The sequence below is a fragment of the Peromyscus maniculatus genome, chromosome 14 (genome assembly GCF_049852395.1).
Source record: "Peromyscus maniculatus bairdii isolate BWxNUB_F1_BW_parent chromosome 14, HU_Pman_BW_mat_3.1, whole genome shotgun sequence".
In the NCBI taxonomy this organism is placed as follows: Eukaryota; Metazoa; Chordata; class Mammalia; order Rodentia; family Cricetidae; genus Peromyscus; species Peromyscus maniculatus.
This window is the reverse complement of record NC_134865.1, coordinates 18,443,485-18,467,136: the sequence shown is the minus strand read 5'-3', so window position 1 is coordinate 18,467,136 and position 23,652 is coordinate 18,443,485. Positions and strand designations below refer to the sequence as shown.

At 41.1% G+C, this 23,652-nt stretch overlaps 1 protein-coding gene across 3 annotated transcripts in view; it reads left to right on the top strand.

Moving 5' to 3' along the window:
* Nubpl (NUBP iron-sulfur cluster assembly factor, mitochondrial) overlaps positions 1-23,652 on the top strand; it is a 206,279-nt gene that overhangs the window by 54,506 nt on the left and 128,121 nt on the right. For all 3 annotated transcript variants that reach the window (XM_006975272.4, XM_076550679.1, XM_042260627.2), the window contains 2 exons: positions 23,369-23,408; positions 23,494-23,584. In XM_006975272.4, coding sequence (XP_006975334.1) covers positions 23,369-23,408; positions 23,494-23,584 — 131 coding nt within the window. The remainder of the gene's footprint in view (positions 1-23,368; positions 23,409-23,493; positions 23,585-23,652) is intronic.

Here is a 23,652-nt window from a genome sequence, read left to right as displayed (position 1 = left end):
TAAGATCATGTGTACTTTACATTTCTCTGTTACAGTCTGGTCTCAGATTAAACCAAATCAAAAGATCTTCTTCTCAGAACCTTTGATCTTTTAAAATGTTTCTTGAAATCTTAAAGTTCTAGTTTTTACTATCTTTTCTGGTGAGAAAAGTGAGAAGAACTTAATATTCTTAGTAGAGCAAAGATAAGCATGTGAATTTATGAATAATGCTTTGTTTATGTGACTTATGATGCCTCTGCTTTTGAATATTATGCCCATTACGGTTAATCCATAGTTACCTTAATAGTTCACTAGACACCTTAAAAATGTATGTTTTCGTTGAAGGAAAGTAATCTGGTTAAGTAGGGTGTAAATTGAGTTCTGAAGATGTAAGATACATGAATCAGGAGACCCATAGGAAAAGGCATGATGGCATAAATCATGGAGAGTTTTGATGGTCTGGACTTTGCAAGGCTAATCCTTCCAAAAAAGGAAAAAAAAAGAGAAATGATGTATAACACTCTCTCTCTCTCTCTCTCTCTCTCTCTCTCTCTCTCTCTCTCTCTCTCTCTCTCACACACACACACACACACACACACACACACACACACACACACGGTGGGAGGAGAAAGAAAACATGAATTTTGGATTGGAATGGGACAGGATAGATTTGCTCCGGTAATACTACCATGCATAGCAATGCTGTACTCTGCATAACAGTACAAGGTTTCTTCCATAGTGTCCATGGTAGTGACTCAACAATTTGTTCTTTAAAGGATATTTGGTATGTGGCATGCCAGAGGAAAAAGAACATGCCGTTTCTTGAGAGACTTAGTTTAACATTACCCTTCTCCCATTTTCGCTGTGGAAACCTCACTGGCCCACTAGTTGTTGTCCATCGTAGTCTACAGTTATATCGGCCCTTTCATTCTCATGAAAAGGGGCAGGATTCAAACCCTTAACATCGTTACGACGTTAGTGTTTGCAGTACTTGTCCTTACCAGCAACAACGCTGATACCGCCACCGCCTAGTTCCCAAGCCTCAGCCCTCAGCCTCGCCTTGCCCTCAGCCTCGCCTTGCCCTCAGCCTCGCCTTGCCCTCAGTCTCGCCTTGCCCTCAGCCTCGCCTTGCCCTCAGTCTCGCCTTGCCGCCAGGGTGCCCTCTGCTTCCTCGTCACATGGCCTCTGGCCTGTCAGGACCTTGGGGCGTTATTCTCTCTTCATAGGAAGCCTGTGCCGCCACCGCCTTCCTCCCCCAGTCGATCTTCCTCACAGCTCTCTGTTGGAATTTTCTTCCTCTGTGGTTTCCAGATGTTGGCTTTTTGTTGTTGTTAGGCTTGTTTCCTCTTATGCTTCATATATAACGTGTGTGTAGTCAGTCATAGTTGACTTATGTCTCTCATAGTTACTCTTGCTATATTTTAGGTATGCTAACTGAAGAAGTAATTCTCTGCTTTGTGTACTTTAGATAAATCGTAGGGCTTTTTTCTCTCCCTGAATAATAAAGATAACTTAAATACATTATCTTAGCAGTTACACTTTGTGGTATATTTGACTGGCTATCTTGGACTATCTTTCTGCCTCATTGTTTTTAAGAAACAAAACAAACAAAACAAAATTAATGCTGTATAGTTAGTACCTTCCCTTTGAGCAGTATGCTCTGTGGAATGGAATGTTTTCTATTTATAATAAAATATTTTCATTTGCTACGTATGTCAGTCTTGTCTAGTATCCTAGCTCTGAGCTGTGTGGCATTGTTCTCTGCTTGTTGTAAAGGATGGAGTTCTTTGGGGCTGAGTTTGAGCCATGATGACAGTAGCAGTGTTCAGAATCCCAGCTCTAGGACCTTGGACATCGTGGAGAGCGAAAAGGAAGTGTAAATGAGCAGACCCTATATTCGTTCTCACATCGTCCCCGGTGCCATGTGACAGTCGTGCATGGCCACTGTATGAATTACTTTTCTCATCTTTGCAACTAAATGTCTGGGCAAAAGCCGCTTAGCAGACTCACAGTTCAGAGGAATGCCATCCATCATGGTTGGGAAGACAAGACGGAAGAAAAAGCCTCTTCCTTTTTCCCTTTTTACTCAGACCAGGACCCTAGAGGCTAGGCTAGTGTCAATGTATTCAGGATGGGTCTTTCCTCTGTTAAACCCTTAAAGACATACCCAAAGTTGTGCTGTAGATGTAACGGTCTTATTAAATAAGAAACACAGAACCAAATGCAGAGTTAAAAGTTCAAGAGGTCAGAGCAGTAGCTAAGAGCTGAGACTAAAACCACCTTCTTACCACCCGCTGCTGCTGCTGTCCTTCCCCCAAGAAAGAGGCCTACTTCCTGTGTGTTTGTCTTTTTATTGACTTTCTGTTCTGCCTTCTTATTGGTTGTAAACCCAACCACATGACCTCATCATCACTGCCTGTCTATACAGACCTCCAGGTCTTCTGTGGTTGGTATTGAGATTAAAGGAGTGTGTTTCCAAGCTGGCTATGTCCTTAAACACACAGACTCTGCCTGCCATGTGATCGGATTAAAGGCATGTGCTGCCACCACTCGGCTTCTACTGTGGCTTGCTATTAGTCCTGACCCCCAGGCAACTTTATTTATTAACATACAAATAAAATCACATTTCAGCACAAATAAAATATCACCATAGTGTACTTTATTAATGTCAAAGGTCTGTCTGTCTTTTCGTTTTTCCCTTTACTTTATATATATGTGATTGAAACAGGATGCTATCATGCCCAACAACGCCATAGGTGTATTTATTATTGTTTTGAGATAAATTCTTACTATGGAGTTTTAGGCTGATCTAGAAGTTGCTATGTAAACCAGGCTGGGTTCACACTCACAGAGTTCAGTGTGCTTCTGCCTCCAGAGTGAAATGAAAGGCATTCACTTGTCTCTTGTTTTAGCATTGTGGTGGCAACCAGTTCTTCAGAAGCTTGAACCAGCTGCACAGAGTAGTCGTCACAGTAGCTGCTGCTTCAAGCTTGTACATTGTGTACCTCTCAGCTCCCATCCATAGTGAGACCCCATCTCTGAACAACACAGTGGCTGGGCCTGAGAAGATAGAGCCTTCTTTCCAATTATCGACGCCCTGAATCCAAGACTATAAAAGGCTTTGAATGGTCTCCCCAATCTATTAAATCAGTGCATTTCAATGTTTTATTTTAAGTAATTATATGCCTCAAGGGAATATTTGTATGATTTTTAAGAAGTTATATAAAATAAAATGGCTGGTATATGTTTTTACTGGTTTTATCCTTTCAGTTTGGTAACTTGGTTTTCAAATGTAAATTTGGACTGGGTGGTGGCGCACACCGATAGTCCAACTCTTGGGAGGCAGAGGCAGGCGGATCTCCATGAGTTTAAGGTCAGCCTGGTCTACAAAGTGAGTTCCAGCCACGGTGTGTACACAGAAAAACTGTCTTGAGAAACTAAAAAAAAAAAAAAAAAAAAAGAAAGAAAGAAAAAGAAAAGAAAAAAGTATGTATGTATATATAAAATAAAGTATTTATAAAATGTAAATTTGGTGATATTAAAGTCTAAAGCTGAAAATCTATGTTTGATCCCTACTCTGAGGTTTGTGTGGTCGAAACATTAGGATGACATTTGGAGACCCAAGGACAGTGACTGTGAGTCAGTATGGAGCTTTCAGAAGACTCCCTGGAGGAGGCGGCACTTGAGCCAAGCTTGGCAGATGTGCAGGTTAGGAATGCTTCATGGAAGGGCCGAGGAGGCGCAGTGATGAGGGCTGCAGTGGGGGGAATAAGTGTTTAACGCTCCAGAGTGTCAGGCATTTAGCATGACTGCAGTGATAGCCTTTGCGGGTGACTTGGAAGAGGGAGAGGAGGGCCAGAAAGGACGCTGAAGGTCCCGTCGTAAATGCCTGTGTTGACGAGTGGAAGTGTGCTTCAAAGGGTGTGAGAAGCCATCGCAGTGTTTTCAGTGGTTAATGGCAGTTTCACATCCTAGGAGGGTCACTTTGGCAGCTGTGTGGGTGAAGGTTAGGAGGACACGAGGTAAAACAGGGGCCTGTTGGTAAGCTAGTTCCATGCTCTAAGTGAGCTGTGATTATCCCGATTAAACACGTGGTAGTAGAAGTGGAAGGTAGACTTAAATGGGTGCTGTTAAAGAGACCGCACGAGAGTTGGGTGTGATAGAGTCTGCCTGTAATCTCGGCCTGCTGGGGCTGGGGCTGGAGGTCATGAGTTCTAGGGTAGCCTGGACTCTGTAGAAAGAGCCTGAGAGAGGGAGAAAAGGAGAGGTAGTGGGATGGGGACTATGAAACAGCGGAGGGGAGATGGGGTGAGAATACATGCTTGGTACTTTACTGTAGATGAGTAATAAAGGTACTTAGGGCTTCAGATAGCTGTGCCATTCATCAAAATAGAACTGATAGAAAAGGAATGCATTTAAGTAGAATGTGGTGAATTAAGGCTTAATTATGTTGATTTTGACATCTGGAGGGTTAGTAGGTGGTTGACTATTTAGATTTCAGGAGAGCTCAAGAGAGAGGACTGGGTGAAAGGTAAGGATTTGGGAGTTAGTAGAGAGTGTGTGTGTGTGTGTGTGTGTGTGTGTGTGTGTGTGTTTGTTTAAATTCTTTCCTGATTTCACCAAAGTGTTTATTGAGTCTACTTACAGAGCCTAAGTGAGGGCTTACTTACCAGTAGTGTGGGTGTTCCTCACCGGGAAGGCCACACCTAGAATGCTTTTACCCAGTAGGGGTGAGGGCTGCCCTGTAGCCATGAAGATGAGCACCCCCCCATCTTCCTAGGATTATATACTTTCTCTGTCCCCCCCATCTTCCAGGATTTTATACTTTCTCCCCCCCTATCTTCCAGGATTATATACTTTCTCCCCCCCCCCATCTTCCAGGATTATATACTTTCTCTGCTCCCCATCTTCCAGGATTATATACTTTCTCTGCTCCCCAAGGCAGCGTTGCAGACAGCAGATGGTAGGGAGCATCTTGTGCCTCCTCTCCTTGAGGGGCTGTAAACAGTCAGCTAAGTCCAGCTAGCACAATCCTTTGGCACAGCTGTGTGGTGGTAATGTGTTCCCCAAAATATTGTGCACCCTAATAAATTTATCTGGGGTCAGAGAACAAACAGCCACTAGATACAAAGGCTAAAAAATGGTGGCACTCACACCTTTAATCCTAGCATTCCAGAGACAGAAATCCCTCTGGATCTCTGTGAGTTCAAGGCCACATTGAAAACAGTCAAGTATGGTGACACACACCTTTAATCTCAGAAAATGAGCCTTTAATCCCAGGGAGTGGTGGTAGAAAGCAGAAAGGTATATAAGGCGTGAAAACCAGGAACTAGAAGCATTTGGCTGGTTAAGCTTTTAGGTTTTGAGCAGCACAGTTCAGCTGAGAGCCATTCGGATATGAGGACACAGAGGCTTCCAGTCTGAGGAAACAAAATCAGCTGAGGAGTTGACCAGGTGAGGTTAGCTGTGGCTTGTTCTGTCTCTCTGATCTTCCAGTGTTCACCCCAATACTTGGCTCAGGTTTGATTTTATTAATAAGACCCTTTAAGGTTCATGCTACACAGCTGTACAGCTGAACTCCTCAATATAGTAGTTGCTTGGCTCAGGGGATACTCATGCAACACAGTATGTATATGTGCATATATATGTTTGTGTGTATGTGTATGTGCATGTATGCATGTGTATGCATATGTGGGAAATAATTAAAGTTAGTTTAGATCTAGTGGATCTCAATCAATGATAATTTTGCCACTCAGTAGAAATGTGGGAATGACAGGATATTTTTGATTGACATAACGATAGAATGCTATTGGCATCCAGTGCATAGAGGCCAGGGATGCTGCTGACGGACTCTTCATGCTCCAGACATCCTCACCCAGCACTGCATCTGGCTAGAAAAACCCAGCTGCTGAAGTTGAGAAAAACATTTAAACGAAGTAGCTCAAAAATTTTAGAAAGTCAACTATTTTACCACGAATAGAACTTTGGGAATTATGAACCTATGGAGATCTGAGAAAGAGCAATTGAATACACAAAAAGAAGACAGAGAAATAGAGGCACCCAGAAGTCGGGGAAGGAGATAATTTTGGGATGAAGTGACAACAGCATTAAGTGGCTAGATATGAGATGAGAATGGAAAGTTATATTGTAAGCTTGCTCACACAGCCATAGTTTCAGTGTACATAGCTATTATTTTAAGACTTCTGAGTATAGCTTGTATTGTGCTTCTTGAAGGAACATGTCTGACCTTTAGGAAATCCATCACTTAAGGAATCATTTATTGGACATCTCTATTACAGTACAGTGATTTGGTCTAGGGAGAAAGATGGGCAAGACATGCATCCATACTCAAAAGAGTCCAAAAGTCCAACAGGAGAGATTAAGAATGCAGCCCAAACATGAGTGCTATGCCTCTGTAGGATAACTTGAAATCAGATATGGTGACATCTCCAACATAAGTCCTTTTTTAAAAAACAAGTTTGTTTGTTTGTTTGTTTAACATCCTGGCCGAGGTTTCCTCTCCCTCCATCTCCTCCCAGTCCCTCTCCTCCCATTCCCCCTCTGTTTCCACCCCCAATCCCCTCCTCCTCCATTTCTGTTAAGGAAAGGGCAGGTCTCCCCATGGGATAAACATGGCATATCAAGTTGCAGTAAGACTCAGCACCTCCCCACGTGTTAAGTCTGGACAAGGCAACCCAGTATGAGGAGTAGGGTCTCAAAAACCTGTAAAAGAGTCAGAGATGGCCCCTGTTCCCACTGTTAGGAGTCCCACAAGAGGACCAAGATACACAACTATAACTTATATGCACAGTGCCTAGGTCAGTCCCATGTAGGCTCCCTGGTTGTCAGTTCAGTCTCTGTGAGCTCAAGTTAAGTTGATTCTGTGGGTTTTCTTGTGGTGTCCTTGATCCCTCTGGCTCCCACAATCCTTCCTCCCTTCCTTCAGGATTCCCTGAACTCTGCAGAACAACATTATTCTTTTTGTTCCAGATTGTTTTTGTTTTCTGTGGTCTTTGTTTCCTTTGTCCTTCTATGAGAATTTTAAGTTTTTCATTTCTGTGATTCCTATTATTGGAACTCTTATGGGAATTGTATCGAATCTTTAGATTGGTTTGGTAGTATAGCTATTTTCATCATAATAATCCTTAATAGTAATAATAAATCCATGAGCATGGGAAAATTTTCCATCTTCTAGTATTTTTCTCAATTTTTTCAGTGAATGTGTGTGAGCCTTGAATTCAGACTTTTAATTTGAGTTTAGTCTTAAATACATTTATTTATTAGTGCGTGTATATGTGGGTGGGCACATGTGCTACACAGTACTTCAGTGGAGGTCGGAGAGCACCTTGTAGGAGTTAGTTCTGTCTTTCTACCATGTGAGTCCTTGGGATCAGACTCAGGCTGGGCAGCAAATGCACTTGCTCTCTAAGGCATTTTGCTGACAAGTTGTAGCTTATACATGGTTTTATAGCATCACACATTCATCATTTGAAGGATATCAGTTAATTGACTTATATTGACTGGTCTTCTAAAGTTTTGTGTATTTTGTTATGTGATTTTTAAAATTACATTTGTTGATTAACATTATTGTCAAACAGTTTTTTAAGTATTAGGACTTTGTCAAATTCATGTTCAGATACAGCGTTTTTAAAGATTTTATTTACTTGAAGCCTTTCCTTCCTTCCTTCCTTCCTTCCTTCCTTCCTTCCTTCCTTCCTTCCTTCCTTCCTTCCTTCCTTCCTTCCCTCCTTCCTTCTCTCTCTCTCTCTCTCTCTCTCTCTCTCTCTCTCTCTCTCTCTCTCTCCTTTTTTAAAGACAGGATTTCTCTGTGTAGCCCTGGCTGTCCTGGAACTCGCTCTGTCGACCAGGCTGGCCTCAAACTCAGAGATCTGCCTGCCTCTGCCTTCCAAGTGCTGGGATTAAAGGAGAGCACCACCACTGCCCACCGTCATTTTTTTAAATAGACAGTAAATAGTGTCAGTTGTACTTTTGAAGTAATTGCTTCATTTTGTACGACAAATACCCAACTCTCCGTAGCCTTTATTGTCTGTCTGCCTCCCAGGTAAAGATGATGCCCCTTGAAGAATACATAGCTCTAGCTCACCGTGCAGCTCACACCGCTGTGCGAGGGCTCTCTCTGGGGACAACCATTGGAATTCAAAGGTGCCTTGTTGTATTCCCCCTGTGTCACACACACCGTCAAGACCCGTTCTCCAGAACTGAGATTTAATAAATCAAAGTAGCTTGTACTGCACAGATCAGCACATTTTCGGTGGGTCTGCTTTTCCCTGTCAGTCCCCGGCAGTGAAGAACACCATGACTGCAGGCTGCCGCTCTTGTGACGGAAAGACTGCCATCTTCGCCTCTCATGCTGTGTCTTGTCAGTGGAAGAGAAAACTGGGTGAGCTCCCAGTACCGTGTCTTCCCTCCACATGCTGCTTGGTGTTCCTGTGGGAGCAGTCACGCCTGTATGTGTTATGTTGGAAGGTTTTGGTGATCTCTAGAGAATCGGTAACCATGTTCGGTTAACTGATGGTTCAACCAAAAGGCAGAGGTCTCTGGTTTAGTAATGGTTGTTACAGGTTTAGGGTGCTGTGGAACAAGGTTTTGTTCCTTCTGAAGTCCCGTGGAGGTGAGTGCTTTATAGGCAGAGCAGTTCCATCTGGAGTGTGGAGCATCAGCTACGCTGTGGGAGTCCTGTGGAGAGTCCCCTGGGTCCTTTCTTTCCTTTTTCCTTTCTAGTGGTGTTGAGATGTCAACTGTTGAAAAACCTCTAAATACACCGTCAAAGCTATTATACTTGAATATGATGGTAATAAAGCTCTCAAGTCATGTTGGAATAAAGATGAAAATTGTCCCCAAGCTGCTTGCAGTTGGTTAACACACACAGATGCAGCAGTGTAATGAATGGCATGCTAGCACATAAGTGCTTTAAATACTATGTAAGAAATCAGAGGAGGGCAGGATTGAGGACTGGGGAAGTAGAGAAGGGTTCCGTGAGGATGATAGCCTAAACCAGACTTTAAGAGCAATGCGGAACTAGGCCTGGGATTTTCACTGCTGTGGTAGGAAGACCTTGGACTTCAGAGTGAGACTGACCTGGTCCCCAGTTACGATGATGCACTTAAAGAGCATCTGTGGGTTGAGGGTCACTTGGTCTCTTCCTGTGACTTGTGAGACCTTTCCTCTGGCTGATGGGAACATAAGCTGTCCCTGTCTGTGTGCACTATCTGGAAGTCCACAGCCCCCCCTCCCTGGTGATGTTTTCCACATCTCACTTGTTAGGACCTGTCAGCTTCCTTCTGCAGCTCGGGATTTTCTCTCTAATTAGCTCTCACCTTTTTGTACCCTATCTCATGAATTCTAGTTGCCTTGGTTTCCCGTAACTTTGACTCTCTTTTTTTCAGTATATTGAGGATTTATTGCCCTCTGTTTTGGTCTTGAATGGTCAGAGCGGTGAACTCGGGATGCTGTAGGTCTTGTCTTACTTGCTTCTCTCTTTTCAGGGCTAGTAGCTTTCTGGCTTATTGACCATGGCCTTCCACGGACTTTTATCCAGTTTCCTAGTGTTTTAAAGTGTCTTTGTATTTGTGCATGTATATATGGACAAGGTTTCAGGAATAAATCCCATTCTATTAACTATTTTTAAAGTTTTTCTACATTATCTTATCTGTCTCTCCATCTATCCATCCTTCATCCATCTATCTACTATCTGTCTATCTATCATCAATCTATCTACTATGTATGTATGTATGTATCTTTCAATATATCATCTATATATTATCTATTTATCTATCTATCATCTATCTATCTATCTATCTATCTATCTATCTATCTATCTATCTATCATCTATCTATGCATCCATGCATGCATTCATCCATTTGTCTGTCTGTCTGTCTGTCTGTCTATCTATCTGTGTACACGTGCTACAGCATGCCTCTGGAGGTCTGAGGACAACTTGTATGAGTTGGTTCTTTCCTTCCACTGTGTGGTTCTGGGGATCAAACTTAGGTCATAAGACTTGGTACCAAGTCCTCTTAGTCACTGAGCCATCTCACTGGCTCTCCTGTTAACTCTGTCATGGTCAAATGTTCTGCTCATAGTTTTCACTGCTACATATTTTTCCTATAAATTCTTTTTATAGCATAAAGAAAGTCAAGATAGCAGGATAGTCTGTTATTTCTTTCCTCCATCTCTTCCTTCCTTCCTTCTCTCTCTCTCTTCAGAATCATACTGTTGTGTAATAATCTTTTTACACACCGTGAAGAAGTGTCATTTGGATTAGTTTAATAAAAAGCTAAACAGCAAATAGCTAGGCATGATTTTAGGGGCAGGGAAAATGCTGGGAAGAAGAAGGATGGAGTTGGGGGGAGATGCCAAGGACACACAGCAAGCAGTGTGGGCATTACAAAATAAAGGTAACTCAGCCATGTAGAAGAAATAGATTAAAAGAAATGTGTTAATTTAAGTTATTGAGGTAGTTGAGAACAACCCTAAGCTATTGGCCAAGCTTCCATAATTAATAAGTCTCCATGTAGTTATTTGGGAGCTGGCAGGTGGGACAAAAAATTTTGCCCATATTATATTTTATAGCCCAAGCTGGCTTTGAACAAACCCGTTTGAACCTCTAGGTTCATGCCTCAGCCTCCTAAATGCAGGGATTATAGGTGTGATCTACCTACCACTTCTGAGCAGTTGCTTTTCATGAAGTCACACACACACACACACACACACACACACACACACACACACACCCCTCACGTTTTATTGTGCTCCACATTTAGTGTGTTCCTTTGAAGGTTTGTGATAACCCTTACTTGCTTGCCTCATGTGACACTTTTGGTGTCGTTTTCCAACAGCATCTGAGCACGTATGTCTGTGCTCCATTTTGTTAGTTCTAGTCATATTTCAAACTGTCATCATTCTATTTATTGTGGTGGAGTGTGACAAATGAGCTTTGTTGTTACTGTTGCAATTATTTTAGGGTGCTGTGAACTGAACCCATCTTAAGACGGCAAATTTAATTGATAAATGTGTGTGTCCTTTCTGCTCCACTGACCAGCTGTTTTCCCGTCTTTCTCCTCTTCAACCTTCCTGTGCATTGAGACACAACATCCTGAAATTTGACCCTTGGTGGCCACTAAGTGTCGATGTGAAAGGACACAGCTCTCTCACTTTATATCCAAAGCTAACCATGATTCAGCTTAGTGAGGGGCATGCCGAAAGATAAAAGGGCGCAAAGTTGGGCTTCTTAACATTGAGCAGCCAAGTTCTGAAAGCAAAGGGAAAGTCTCAGAAGGAGGCTAGAGCTACTACAGTGAGCACGGGCAACAGTAAGAAGCCGACAGCCTGTCGCTCATGTGGATCTGGATAGAAGATTGAACAGCCACAACAGCTGCTTAAGCCAAAGCCTGCTCCAGACAAGGTCTGATTGTCTTCTGTTCCAGGAAGGCTGAGGTACCTGAGAAAGCTGCATGGCAGAAAGTTGGAAGCTGTCAGAGGCCGGCTCATGAGTCTTAAGAAACTTTCACAATATGAAAGTGTGCGGGGAAGCAGCCAGGATTGATGATGGAGTTACAGCAAGAAGCTCCAGCTGAGCTGATGGAGGAAGGTAGCTGTGTTGCACCACAGGTTCACAGTTGAGATTAAATAGCCTCCTACTGTATACACCACAGGGTCACAGTAGAGATTAAATAGCCTCCTACTGTATATACCACAGGGTCACAGTAGAGATTAAATAGCCTCCTACTCTATACACCACAGGGTCACAGTAGAGATTAAATAGCCTCCTACTGTATACACCACAGGTTCACAGTAGAGATTAAATAGCCTTTTACTGTAAGAAGACAGAGCTAGCCTTTCATAGGACAGTATGTAGCTTTAAAGGGTAGATTCCTATCACTTTAATTTATTTTCTGGTTTGGTCTCCATGAGAACTCCCTGTTTAAATTCTACTTTCTTTGATAACCTTTGAAATATTTGTACACTGTGACCATGGCTTTAAGTTTTTTCTTAGGTGAGCAATTTCAGGTCATTAGCGTATTCTTATTTGATGTATTTCTCAATACATTTTAGTTATTGGCGTCACTTGAACAGTGTCGCACTTAAACGAGACTGCGCAGCTGCGAGCCTTGTCCCTGGCACATGCTGAAGGGAGCATGCCACTGTGCTTTCACCCAGCACTAACTAGTGAGCGCCACAGTGGACTCGGAAAAGCTGCGCTTTCGCCCTTTCTCTACTTTTTGTTCTTGTTTTAGTTTGTTTTGAGGTCTGTTTTCTGAATCAGGGTCTTGCTGTGTAACCAAGGCTGGTTTCCAACTCATGGCCACCCTCCTGCCTCATCTTTCCAGGAGCTGGGACTGTGATAGGTGTGTCAACCATAACTGGCTACTTTACTCCTTTATGCTTAAACTTACCTAATTCCCATAATTATAGAAGTAGAAAAATGCAAACTACATTAACCACATTCCTTTTATTGTTTTTTTTCTCCTTTTTGTTATTTTTATTCTCCACTCTCCCCAAAATGTCTAGGTTCCTCATCCCAAAGGAGTTGTCCAACAGTTAACCACTGTGGGATACTTGAATCTATTCATTGCAATTTCATTTATGTATATTCATTAAAAACAACCCTGCAGTCTTAGAAGTTTGATTATGATATTTATCTTCCCATTTTGCTATTTAGCTAGTTTTACCCACACTGAAAAATGTGGACCATCTCTCAGCATTACTTAGATATTTAGTTTCCCTTAGAAAGAGATTATCTTCTATCTTTTATGGTTAGTTAGGTGTCAGGAATCATTCTTGAAAGTCAGGTAATCAATATGGTAGACATGTCAGGGTCAGCTCTTGGAGCCATGATTTATATCATCTAATTGCTGATTATCATTTTCTAACAGTTACAGCAGTGAGCTAGAATCTGATTTCACTGTTGCATCTTCTCTGTCAGCAAAATGAATCAAAATGAATGTGCTGTGGTGTTGGTCCGGATGAGAAAGATGAGAAAAAACAGAGAAGCCAGTAAAGAACTTAGATAAGCTTGAGTGTTGTGAGAAAACCTCATCCATTGCTGTCTAGAAAGCTCACACCTGGCTGCAGAGGACAGCCTTCCATGTCACTCTCACTGGCTTTCTGGTTCTGTTTCCTGAGAATGATCTGTTGTAATTCTGCTTTCTTTGATAACCTTTGAGATATTTGTATACTGTGATCTCAGCTCTAAGTTTTTTTCTCCACTGAGCACCTTCAGGTCTTCAGAGAATGTCATCAATTGAAAGCAGGCAATTAAAAGTTTGTGTTGACAGAGTGTGTAAAAAGTTGAAAGGGTGTCTTGCTGTATTGAGTTGCAAGAAAATGTATGGATTTGAAAATTCTTAATACCCTTAGCAGGAATTTTCAGGCAGGATGATCTTGAAATAAACCCCGTGATCCTGGAGCTCTGTCTTGATTTTCTGACTAATAATCCAGATTCCTACAGCATATCTTGATAGCACCTTTAGAGATAAAGTCAATAAATACATTAGTTTTAACATTTGTCTATTAATAATTGTGAAACTAACTGCACATGTCTCTTATTAAAGATGCTTGAAGCCTTTAAGAAAACATACTGGAGAAGCTGAAATGTTAGCTTTTGTTTGTTTTTGAGACAGGATCTCAGACCAGGCTGGCCTCGAACTGGCTATGTAATTGAGAATGACGTTGATCCTCCAGATAGGACCACAAGCAGGTGTCTTCATGCCTTGTGTAGTGCTGCGCATTGAACTCAGGGCCTCTTGGGTGGTGGGTAGGCTCTCTACTGCTGAGCTACATTCCCCAGCCCTAGCTTGATAATTTTAATTACAAATGTTTAATTAAATTAAAAATATATTGTATATTAGCTGAGATGACATTTGGTTGCAAATGAAAGAAAATCCAATACCATAGCAGTAAAAACAAGAAACTAATTCTCTTCCACATGAGAGGTTGGTAGCCACCCAGTACTGGTACAACATTTCTATTCCACAAACTTACCAGGAGCCCAAATCTCTCCTACTTCACCATTTTATTATACTTTGGAGGGTTTTAATATGAAAGATGTAAAACAATTTGAGCAAGCTCTTCAGCTGTGTTAGAATGTTTAAGATAAGCTGGCATTCTATTTATCAGCTGCATTAAATTTATTATGAGTTGTGTATGTATTTAGATAAATTTTGTTGTTAGGATTGACAAGAGAACCATGGATATAGTTGAGAAGCTTTAGTGTACTTGATTTGTAAATATAGTTTTAAACAACTTAATTTTACTAGTTTTATAGTTGAAGATAATTGTCTTGGGGAATTTAATCTATAATGAATTGATTGAATATGAAGAAAATATCCAAGTAATTTCTTATTCCAATACTTAATTATTAACTGTACAAACAACAAGATTTTCATGGCAAACCAAAAGCCTGTAAAAGAGCTTGAAAACATGTAACCTTAGATATTAAATATAAAGAACTATAGTATAATGGTTAGTTTTACTTGTCAACTTGACACCATCTAGAATCACTTCGGATGAAAGTCTCAATGACTGATTGTCTGGATTGGGTTGGCCTGTGGCATGTCTGTGGGTCATGCTCTTGATTGCTATAATTGAGGAGGAAGACCGCCCCCCCCCCCATTGTGGGCAGCACCATGTCCGTGTTTGGGTCCTGGACTGCATAAAGTGTAGAGAGGGTCTAAGCACAAATAAGCACACAAGTATTTGTCCCTCTTTGCTCTTGGGTGTGATGAGACTAGCCGCTCAAGTTCTTGCCTTAACTTCCCTGCTAGGATAAATTGTGACCTGCAATTGTGGTTAAAATAAACACTCCCCTGACTTGCTTTTGGTCAGGTTAGTTTATCACAAGAGCAAAATGAAAGTGGGACATATAGATATCAATTTTTGCATGAAAAGGTTTCCTAAGTTAACATTAGAGAAGTAAGCATTAGGATGCAACATGTACACATGCAATTAGGTCTTCCAAAATAAACAAAACAAAACAAAAAACCCTTTCAAGTATGTATACACATTTCTGTTATGGAGGAGTAGAAAATATTTTTAATCTGCATGAAAGTTATCATTATACTTCAGTAAGTTAGGTGTTTGCTTTTAGGAGATTGAAATGAAAAACTCACTCCTTCATGGGCAGTTGTGTGGTCAGAAATATCTGCCACACACAGAGGAAGTAGCCAGACATGAGTGATAGGCGTCTTCAAAGTCCCACTGACTGTATTTATATGCAAAGAAGCAAACTAACTCAGCATCTTTTGGGAATGGTTTTCATTGAAAAACATTTTCAGACTTAATGCGCATCAGCACTTCTTAGAGACCCAAGTATTATTAGAACACATGTGCTTTAAAACTTTTGAAATATTGACTTTGTTCCAGGTATTTGGATGTTTGTTTAAAAGTCAAGGCACCTCATACCCTTCCCCTAGGTTTTTTAAGTCTGAGTAATATTTTTGAGGAAGAGCTATCTTACAGTTTTCTGCTCTTAACTGATGGAATGGGACAATGTGTTTGCAATCCATGTATGTGACAAAGGGTTAAACTCAAAGTCATGTGAGGAATTCGATAGCAAGGAAGCAAGCAGTCTGACTGGAAAGCAGGCCAAGATTTGACTAGACACTTCTCAAACAAGGTCCACAAACAAATGGCCCCGCAGGTATATGAAAAACATACACCACCACTAATGCACAGGGAGAAGTGCTAATTAACACTACATGTGGTATCACTTCACACCTGGTAGAATGCAATGTTCATAATGGTTGGTAGTAGTGCGCTCTGGTAATCAATAGGCAAATACTAAAGAGCATGAGATGGGGAGCCGAAGTCCTGAGTCAGCCTAGGCTACGTGAGATTCTGTTGGAAAAACACAAACAAAAAGATGAGTCATGATGTGGATGTGGAGAAAGTGAACCCATGTATACTGTTGGTAGAAATGTAAATTGTACAATGATAATGGGAAATATCACAGAGGCTACCAAAAACACTAAAAATAGTTATCAGATAGTCTAGAAACATGTTTGGGTATATATCCAAAGAAAATTACAGCCATATGTTGATGAGTTCTGCCCTTCTGTGTTTGTTATAATCTTATTCAAGAAAATCAAGTTGTAGAAAAAAAAAAGTCAGTTAGCAGGTGAATTGATACAGAAAATGTAGTTTATATTCATAATGGAATACAACTCAGCCATGGTAGGATAGATTTCCATTTTTTGGATAGATATCTACGTATCACTGTGCATACCACAAGCACAGAGTCTCGTGCTCATTGAAAACCGGGCAGTAACAATGTGATGCCTTTAGACAAATGAAGCTTTTTTTTTTTTTTTTTTGATTTTTCGAGACAGGGTTTCTCTGTGTAGCTTTGCGCCTTTCCTGGGACTCACTTGGTAGCCCAGGCTGGCCTCGAACTCACAGAGATCCGCCTGGCTCTGCCTCCCGAGTGCTGGGATTAAAGGCGTGCGCCACCACCGCCCGGCTCAAATGAAGCTTTTTAGATAAATGCTGGTTTTTCCTTTTCAGCAATAATATTCCCAATATAATAATTTATAAGATTATTAAGTTTTTAGGGTACTTTAAAAATTGAGATGTTTTCCCAAAAATGTCTAGGACTAGACCAGGTATATGTTCTTCTTTGTTGGGCTGGTGTTGACTACAGGCTCTTCTGTAGTGATTTTGTGGGTAGTGTCAATATTTATTTCCACCTAGATTTTGTATTTCATGGGGACATACGTGTCTGTTTGTTTTTGCCCTTCTATCTCTGTCATCCTTGGCTTAAGTAAACATTCAATAAATATGCCAGCAAGTGAAGGGAAACCATTCTTCTGTATGGTGAATATGAATTGAGCCTCTAAAGTACAATTTTGAAACCAAAAATAATTGACCTGTGTTTTTTAAGGATATAGCTATTTTATTTGTGTGTGTGTGTGTGTGTGTGTGTGTGTGTGTGTGTGTGTGTGTGTGTGTGTGTTTTGGGACAGGGTTTTTCTGTGTACCAGTTCTGGCTGTCCTGGAACTCAATTTGTAGACCAGACTGGCCTTGAACTCATAGAGATTCACCTGCCTCTGCCTCCCTAGTGCTGAGATTAAAGACATGCACCACCTCCACCACCCGCTAGAGGTTATTCTGTAAAGCAGTTAACAGCCCTGCTGGTTTCATGTTCTGTACCTGACGTCAGGAGTCTTCCAGAGTTCACTTGGTCGTGGTGTCACCAATGTTGGTGGTTCTGTGCTTATTTCTTCAGTACTTTGATTTTTGATCTGTCTGTGCTGCCATATGGACCATGTAAGCTTTCAGACCAGATGGTGGGAGAGTAAGGCTCCTAATATCTATACTAGACATTTGTGCCAAAGATTGTCTCTTAGTATTTATTAGTAATGTGTATCTTTTATAACTTTAATTATAACATGTTTATTTGCATTCTGTAGCTATGCCTTATATGTTACTTTTATTATGCAATAGTATGTTATAATTCTCAGCAGTTTTAAAATTAATTTGTATTTTCATGCTTAGTGTCTATCTTAGTTAGGGTTTTGTTGCTGTGAATAGACACCATGACCACAGCAGCTCTCATAAAGGGAAGCATTTAATTGGGGGTGGCTTACAGTTCAGAGGTTTAGTCCATTATTGTCATGTCAGGAAGCATGGAGGTTGGAGGCACACAGGCAGATGTGGTGTTGGAGAGGGAGCTGAGAGTTCTCCATCTGGAGCAGCAGGCAGCGGAAGAGAGTGACACTGGGCCCGGTGGGAACATGTGAAACCTCAAAGCCCACCCCCAGTGACACACTCCCTCCAACAAGGCTACACCCCCTCACAGTGCTACTCCCTGTGAGCCAGTGGGGCCCATTTTCATTCAAACCACCACAGTGTCTGTTCTTTTTCTTTCAAAATCAGCTCTGTTTCTGTCATTCCTGTAAACCACATATTTTGTCGGTCATAGTAAGGCCAATGCCATGTCACTGGCTCTGTATCTGTTACGTTCTGTTTTAGTCCTCAGTTGTTTCTTTGTGCGGGCAGTCATAATGCTGCCAGGCTTGTGTTACAGTGTCCACATCTGTCAGCATTTCAGTGAGCAGAAGAGCACAGTCTTGGCTTGGACTATCTTTCCCATCCTTCTGTGTCCTACACCTCTCTACTGTCTCCCCTCAGGGCCATGCCCTAGAGACTTTCAAATTCCAGCTCAGGAGTCCTTTGAACACATAGCTTCCAGTTCCTGCTGAAAAGGAATTGTGTTGTTTGAATAAGAATGGCCCCCATGTATTAGAATGCTTAGTCCTCAGGGTGTGGCACTCCTTGAGAAGGTAGGAGGTGTGGCCTTGTTGAAGGAAGGAGTTTCAAAAGCCCAAGCCAGTTCCAGTCTCTCTCTCTGCGGCCTGTGGATCTGGGTGTAGAACTCTCAGCTCCTTCTCCAGCACCATGTCTGCCTGCACACTACCATGCTCCCCACCATGATGATGATGGACTAGACCACTGAACTGTAAGCCAGCCCCAGTTAAATGATTTATTTTAGAAGCTTGCTGTGGTCATGGTGTCTCTTCACAGTAATAGAATACTGACTAAGAAAGGAATTTTAGAAGAGAGACCAGTTTACAGCCCTCAAGATGGTACAGGGGCTTTCCACTCAAGCATGCCAAGCTCAGTTTGATCCCTAAAATCCACATAAAGGTAGAAGGAGAGAGTGGATTCTGCAAAATTGTCCTCTAATATCTGCACTTGTACTGTGGCACATGGGTGCTCCTCCCCTATATCACCCCCTGAATAAATTTATATATAGAATAAATACAAATTAATTGGGGGGCACTTTTTGAGACAGGTTCTTTATGTATTCTGGCTGTCCTGGAACTCATTATGTAGAAAAGGCAGGCCTCAATCTCATAGAGATCTGCCTGCCTCTGCCTATAAGTGCTGGGATTAAGGATACCTGGCTAATAAAAATAATAACAAAAAATTGAGTCCAAAAAAGTACATCAGTTTTGTATGTCATATAAATTTGGTAAGAAGGTCAGAAATGTTACCTTATAAACAGAAAGATTGGGGATAACAGAAACTCAGTAAAGATTTGCCTAATAAACAAAAATGTCAGCTGTACCTTTTGCTATTCCTAGCCCTAGATTGGACCATTTCATTCACTAGATTCACAGACAAGAACATGAGATAACAGCATGCCTTGTATGTTCTGCCATTTGTATTCTAAGGAGCTAGTAGTTTATGTTTAAATGAACTTAAGTTTTTTTTTGTTTAAAAATACTACTTCTAAGTGAGTTCCAGGAAAGGCACAAAGCTACACAGAGAAACCCTGTCTCGAAAAAACCAAAAAAAAAAAAAAAAAAAAAAATACTACTTCTTAGAAGTTTTTTTGGGTCAGCATGCAAAGTGATGGGTTTGATTAAAGCATCCTCCTGTATACTGTTCGTTGTACAATGGGTTTTCATTTGTAACCCACCTCTGCCTGCCCTGTTCTTTGGAGAACCGTTGGGTTCATTAGATCATTTATTGAGCAAATGATTCAGCTGAAAGGATTTAGCCTTCTTGATGGTAACCCCTGTCTGATACACAGTTGGCGAGGATTTTTACTGCGTGGACCACATCTTCATTTTCACTGTGGTGAATGTTTCCTTGGCTGGGCAGATGTGTTTTAATTCTGTGTAGCCCCATCTGTCAGCTCCTGGGATTATCTCCTGAGCTATTGGAGTCCTTCTCAAAAAGTCTTTGCCTGTGATTGCATTCCCAAGTGTTCCCTCTACCTTTTCCTTTAGCACTTTCAGAGTTTCTGTCCTTACATTTGATCTATTTTGAATAGATCTCGAATGGACTGTTTTTGGGGTGGGGTGGAGTGCAGGGTGGGAAAGATTGGTCTAGTTTCCCAGCACCCGCAAGCCTAAGTTTTTAATGTAATTTATTTGAGTCAGGTTGTTTTCCTAATAGAATCTCAATAGATCTGTGCCCCATTTTTAAATTGGATTATTTGTTTTTTAATATCTAGTTTCTTGAGTTCTTTATATATTTTGCATATTAGACTTCTATGGGATATGGAGTTGTTAAACATCTTTTCCTATTTTGTAGGCTGTGTCTTTGGCCAATTGATGGTGTCCTTTGCCTTACAGAAGCTTTTCAGTTTCATGAGGTCCCATTTGCTATGGAATAATCCCTTTGTACACTGTGAAAACTTGTTGTTGTGATCGGTTTAATAAACAAGCTGACTGGCCATGTAGCTGAGCAGAATAAGGTTAGCCAGGAAAGCTAAATTGAGAATGCTAGGAAGGAGAAGGGCGGAGTCAGAGAGACGCCAGTAGACACAGGAAACAGAACATTTAGAAAATGAGATAAGCCATGTGCCACGTGGCAGAGGGTAGATAAGAAATATGGGTTAAAGTAAGAGTTAGCTAGTAACAAGCCTGAGCTATTGGCCGAGCATTTACAATATTAAGTGCCTGAGTGGTTATTTGAGAATGGCTGCCAGCACAGAAAAACTCTGCCTACACACATTTATTAATTGTTCATCTTAGTGCCTGTGTTATGGGTGTTCTGTTTAGAAAGTTGTTTCCTGTGCCAATGCGTTCAAGGCTGTTCCCTATTTTCTATCAGGTTCAGTGTGTTTGGTTTTATGTTGAGGTCTTTGGACTTGCGTTTTGTGTGGGGTGATAAATATGGCTCTATTTTCATTCTTCTACATAGTGACATCTGTTTTGACCAGCACCATTTGTTGAACATGCTTTCCTTTTTCCAGGGTATATTTCTAGCTTCTTTATTAGAAATCAGGTGTCCATAGGTGTGTGGATTTATGTCTGGGTCTTCAATTTAATTGATCAACATGTCTGTTTTATGCCAATACCATGTGATTTTTATTAGTATAGCTCTGTGGAGAGCTTGAACTTGGGGACCTTGATACCTCCAGCAGTTCTTCCATCAAAATCCCAACACAATTCTTTATAGACCTTGAAAGGAATTTTCAACTTCATATGGAAAAAAAAACAAAAACAAAAAACAACCCATGATAGCTAAAACAGTCCTGAATAATAAAATGTCTTTTATTTAAATTTAATGTTTCTCGATGTATTTTTCATCTAGTTTATCTATAAATTTAGAGAAAGTGGAGTATTTAGAGTACAAGGTTTGGTGGATATGTTTTTATGCTGTTTGTATCTTGGAAATCCAGTTTTCCTTTTCCTGTAACTGTGGCAGATAGTTTTGCATGGGACAGTAATCAGGATTGGCACTTTTGATCTTCCATTTTTTTTAAATTAAGAAATTAGCTTTTATTCTGATGGGTTTTCCTTTCCATATGACTTATATTTTTTCTCTTGCAGCATTCAGTATTCTTTCTCTGTTATGTGTACTTAGTGTTTTAACGATGATACCTCATGTGGAGTTTCTTTCATTGTCTATCTGGTGTTATGTTGCCTCTTGTATCTGTATGGTGTGTCTTTCCTTAGTTTGGGGAAGTTTTCTTCTATGATGTCCTTGAACATCTATTTTATCCACTGACTTGGGATTCTTCTCTCTCATCTATTCCTTAATTTGGTCTTCTCATTGTGGCCCACAGTTCTGCACATTCCTTTTCCTTTGCTTAAAAAACATTCATATTCTTTGCTGGTGTGTTCTAATTCCTCTATTTTAGTTTTGAGTCCTGATTATTTTATCTTATACTCGATCAGTTCTACTTGTTAAGCTTTCCCTTGGGTTTTCTAGCTGGGTTATTGAGTTTTAAATCCCTTCTTCATTTCTACTTGAGCTCTCTTCAATATTTCTGTCTTTTATTGAATTTTATTTTCAAATTCTGGGTTTTATTTGTTGTTTCATTCAGTCCTATGTTTGTCTTTTCTTAGTCATCACACCCTTATTTTCTTTAAGTTCATTCTTTGTAAACTCATTGAGCTGTTTCTTTGTGTCTTTCTTAAATGTCTTGAATTCTTTGATGTTCATGATTGTTCTTTTATATTCTGTGGTTTTAAATTCTGTGTTTGTTCTCATTGGAGAACATTTGTATAAGAATGGTGGGTTTTTTTGGGAGGATATTATCTTTATTTTTTATATTGTTTGTGCTTTTGCAATAAGACCTGGGCGTGTGAATTTCTTTTGTTCTTTTAGTTCTGGGTCTGATATGGGCACAGAAGTCTGGACAGAGCACAGAGCTTGTAGGACAGGTGGGCCTGATGGTTGGCAGTGGTATAGGTGTGATAAAGTTAGGTGGTCTGCTATACAGGATGTGGGTGTTGGTCCAATTGTGGAGCTTTGGGGTGGCTGCCTGGGCTGACTATGTTAGCCAGAACACAGGATGTGGCCCCCAGTCTAGATCTGGGCATTGGAGGGGGTACATGGTGGGAATGGTCTGGTGTACTTTCTAGACTGGGTTCCACTGCAAGACGTGCAAGGTTTACTGGGCCTGGAGGCTGGATGTGGCAGAGGAGGCATGAAGTCAGGTGGTAGGAAACTGTCTTTATTGGTGGCAGGATGCACCCCCTGGCCAAAGTCTAGAGGTTGGTTGGGAGTAGCATATATGCCCTGGCCAAAGCTTGGAGATGGGAGTGATGCTGCCCAAACTAGGCTAGGGTACCAAGATGCTAGAACCAAGCCTTGGGGAGGGGATGTGGATGGTAGGATTAGGTGGACTCTTCAGGCTGGGCCCTGGCCCAGTGCCTGTAAGGAGGACCCCACCAGTCGGAGAGGTTGGATGAGGGAGAGGTGAAGGTGAAGTCCTACCATCGTGTGGTGTGAGGCTAAGGATCATGTTAGTCATTTTCCTCAGTCCTGTGACGGAATACCTGACAAAAGGCAATTATGAGGCAGAGAGGTTTTTTTTTTTTTTTTGCTACAATCTGAGTAGATTTCGTCTATTGTGGTGGATTTTATCCATTGTGGTGAAGAAGGTGTGGCAGCAGAGTGTGGTGTGGCTGGCCACAGTGCATCCACAGTTAATCCAGTTTATCCAATCTGAAACCTTTGCACAGGATTCTGCTCACATTCAGGGTGGGTCTGCCAGCCTCCTTAAGCTTCCATGGAAACACCCTCCTAGCCACAGCCAGAGGAGTGTTTCCTAGGTGACTCTAACCAGTCAAGTGACAATGAAGATTAATCATCACCAGGGTGAATAAGAAAAGGAATGATTTTAATCCAGGGTGTGTGGTTTCTTAATCAAATGATGCATGGTACCATGTAGGCAGGGGGATAGTTCCATTGATCTGTTGGAGAGCATTATTATGTACTTCAGAATTGCCAAACGTCGTTTAAGTGTTCTTACCCCAAAGAAATGATGAATATAAGAGGTAATAGATATGTTGATTAGCCCAGGCTAACCATTCTACAACCCACATGTGTATAAAGTGAAGAAAGTGTGCTATGTGCAATGCTGTACTCTTCTAAAAGAGATGTTTTCCCTCTTCTTTCAGACAACCTAATGAGGCCTCTTTTGAATTATGGTATTGCTTGGTGAGTGTATTTTTTAAATTTTGTATTTTCTGAAGAGTACTATTAACTTGTACAAGCGAGTTATAATTTTGGATTGCTGTTGCAGTATGTCTATGGGATTCTTGGTTGAAGAGACTGCGCCACTTGTTTGGAGAGGCCTTATGGTGATGTCAGCCATTGAGAAACTATTGAGACAGGTAAGCATTAAGTATTTAATGTTGCATTAAGTATTATTTTACTTTGACAGAGTTGTGGTTAATGCATT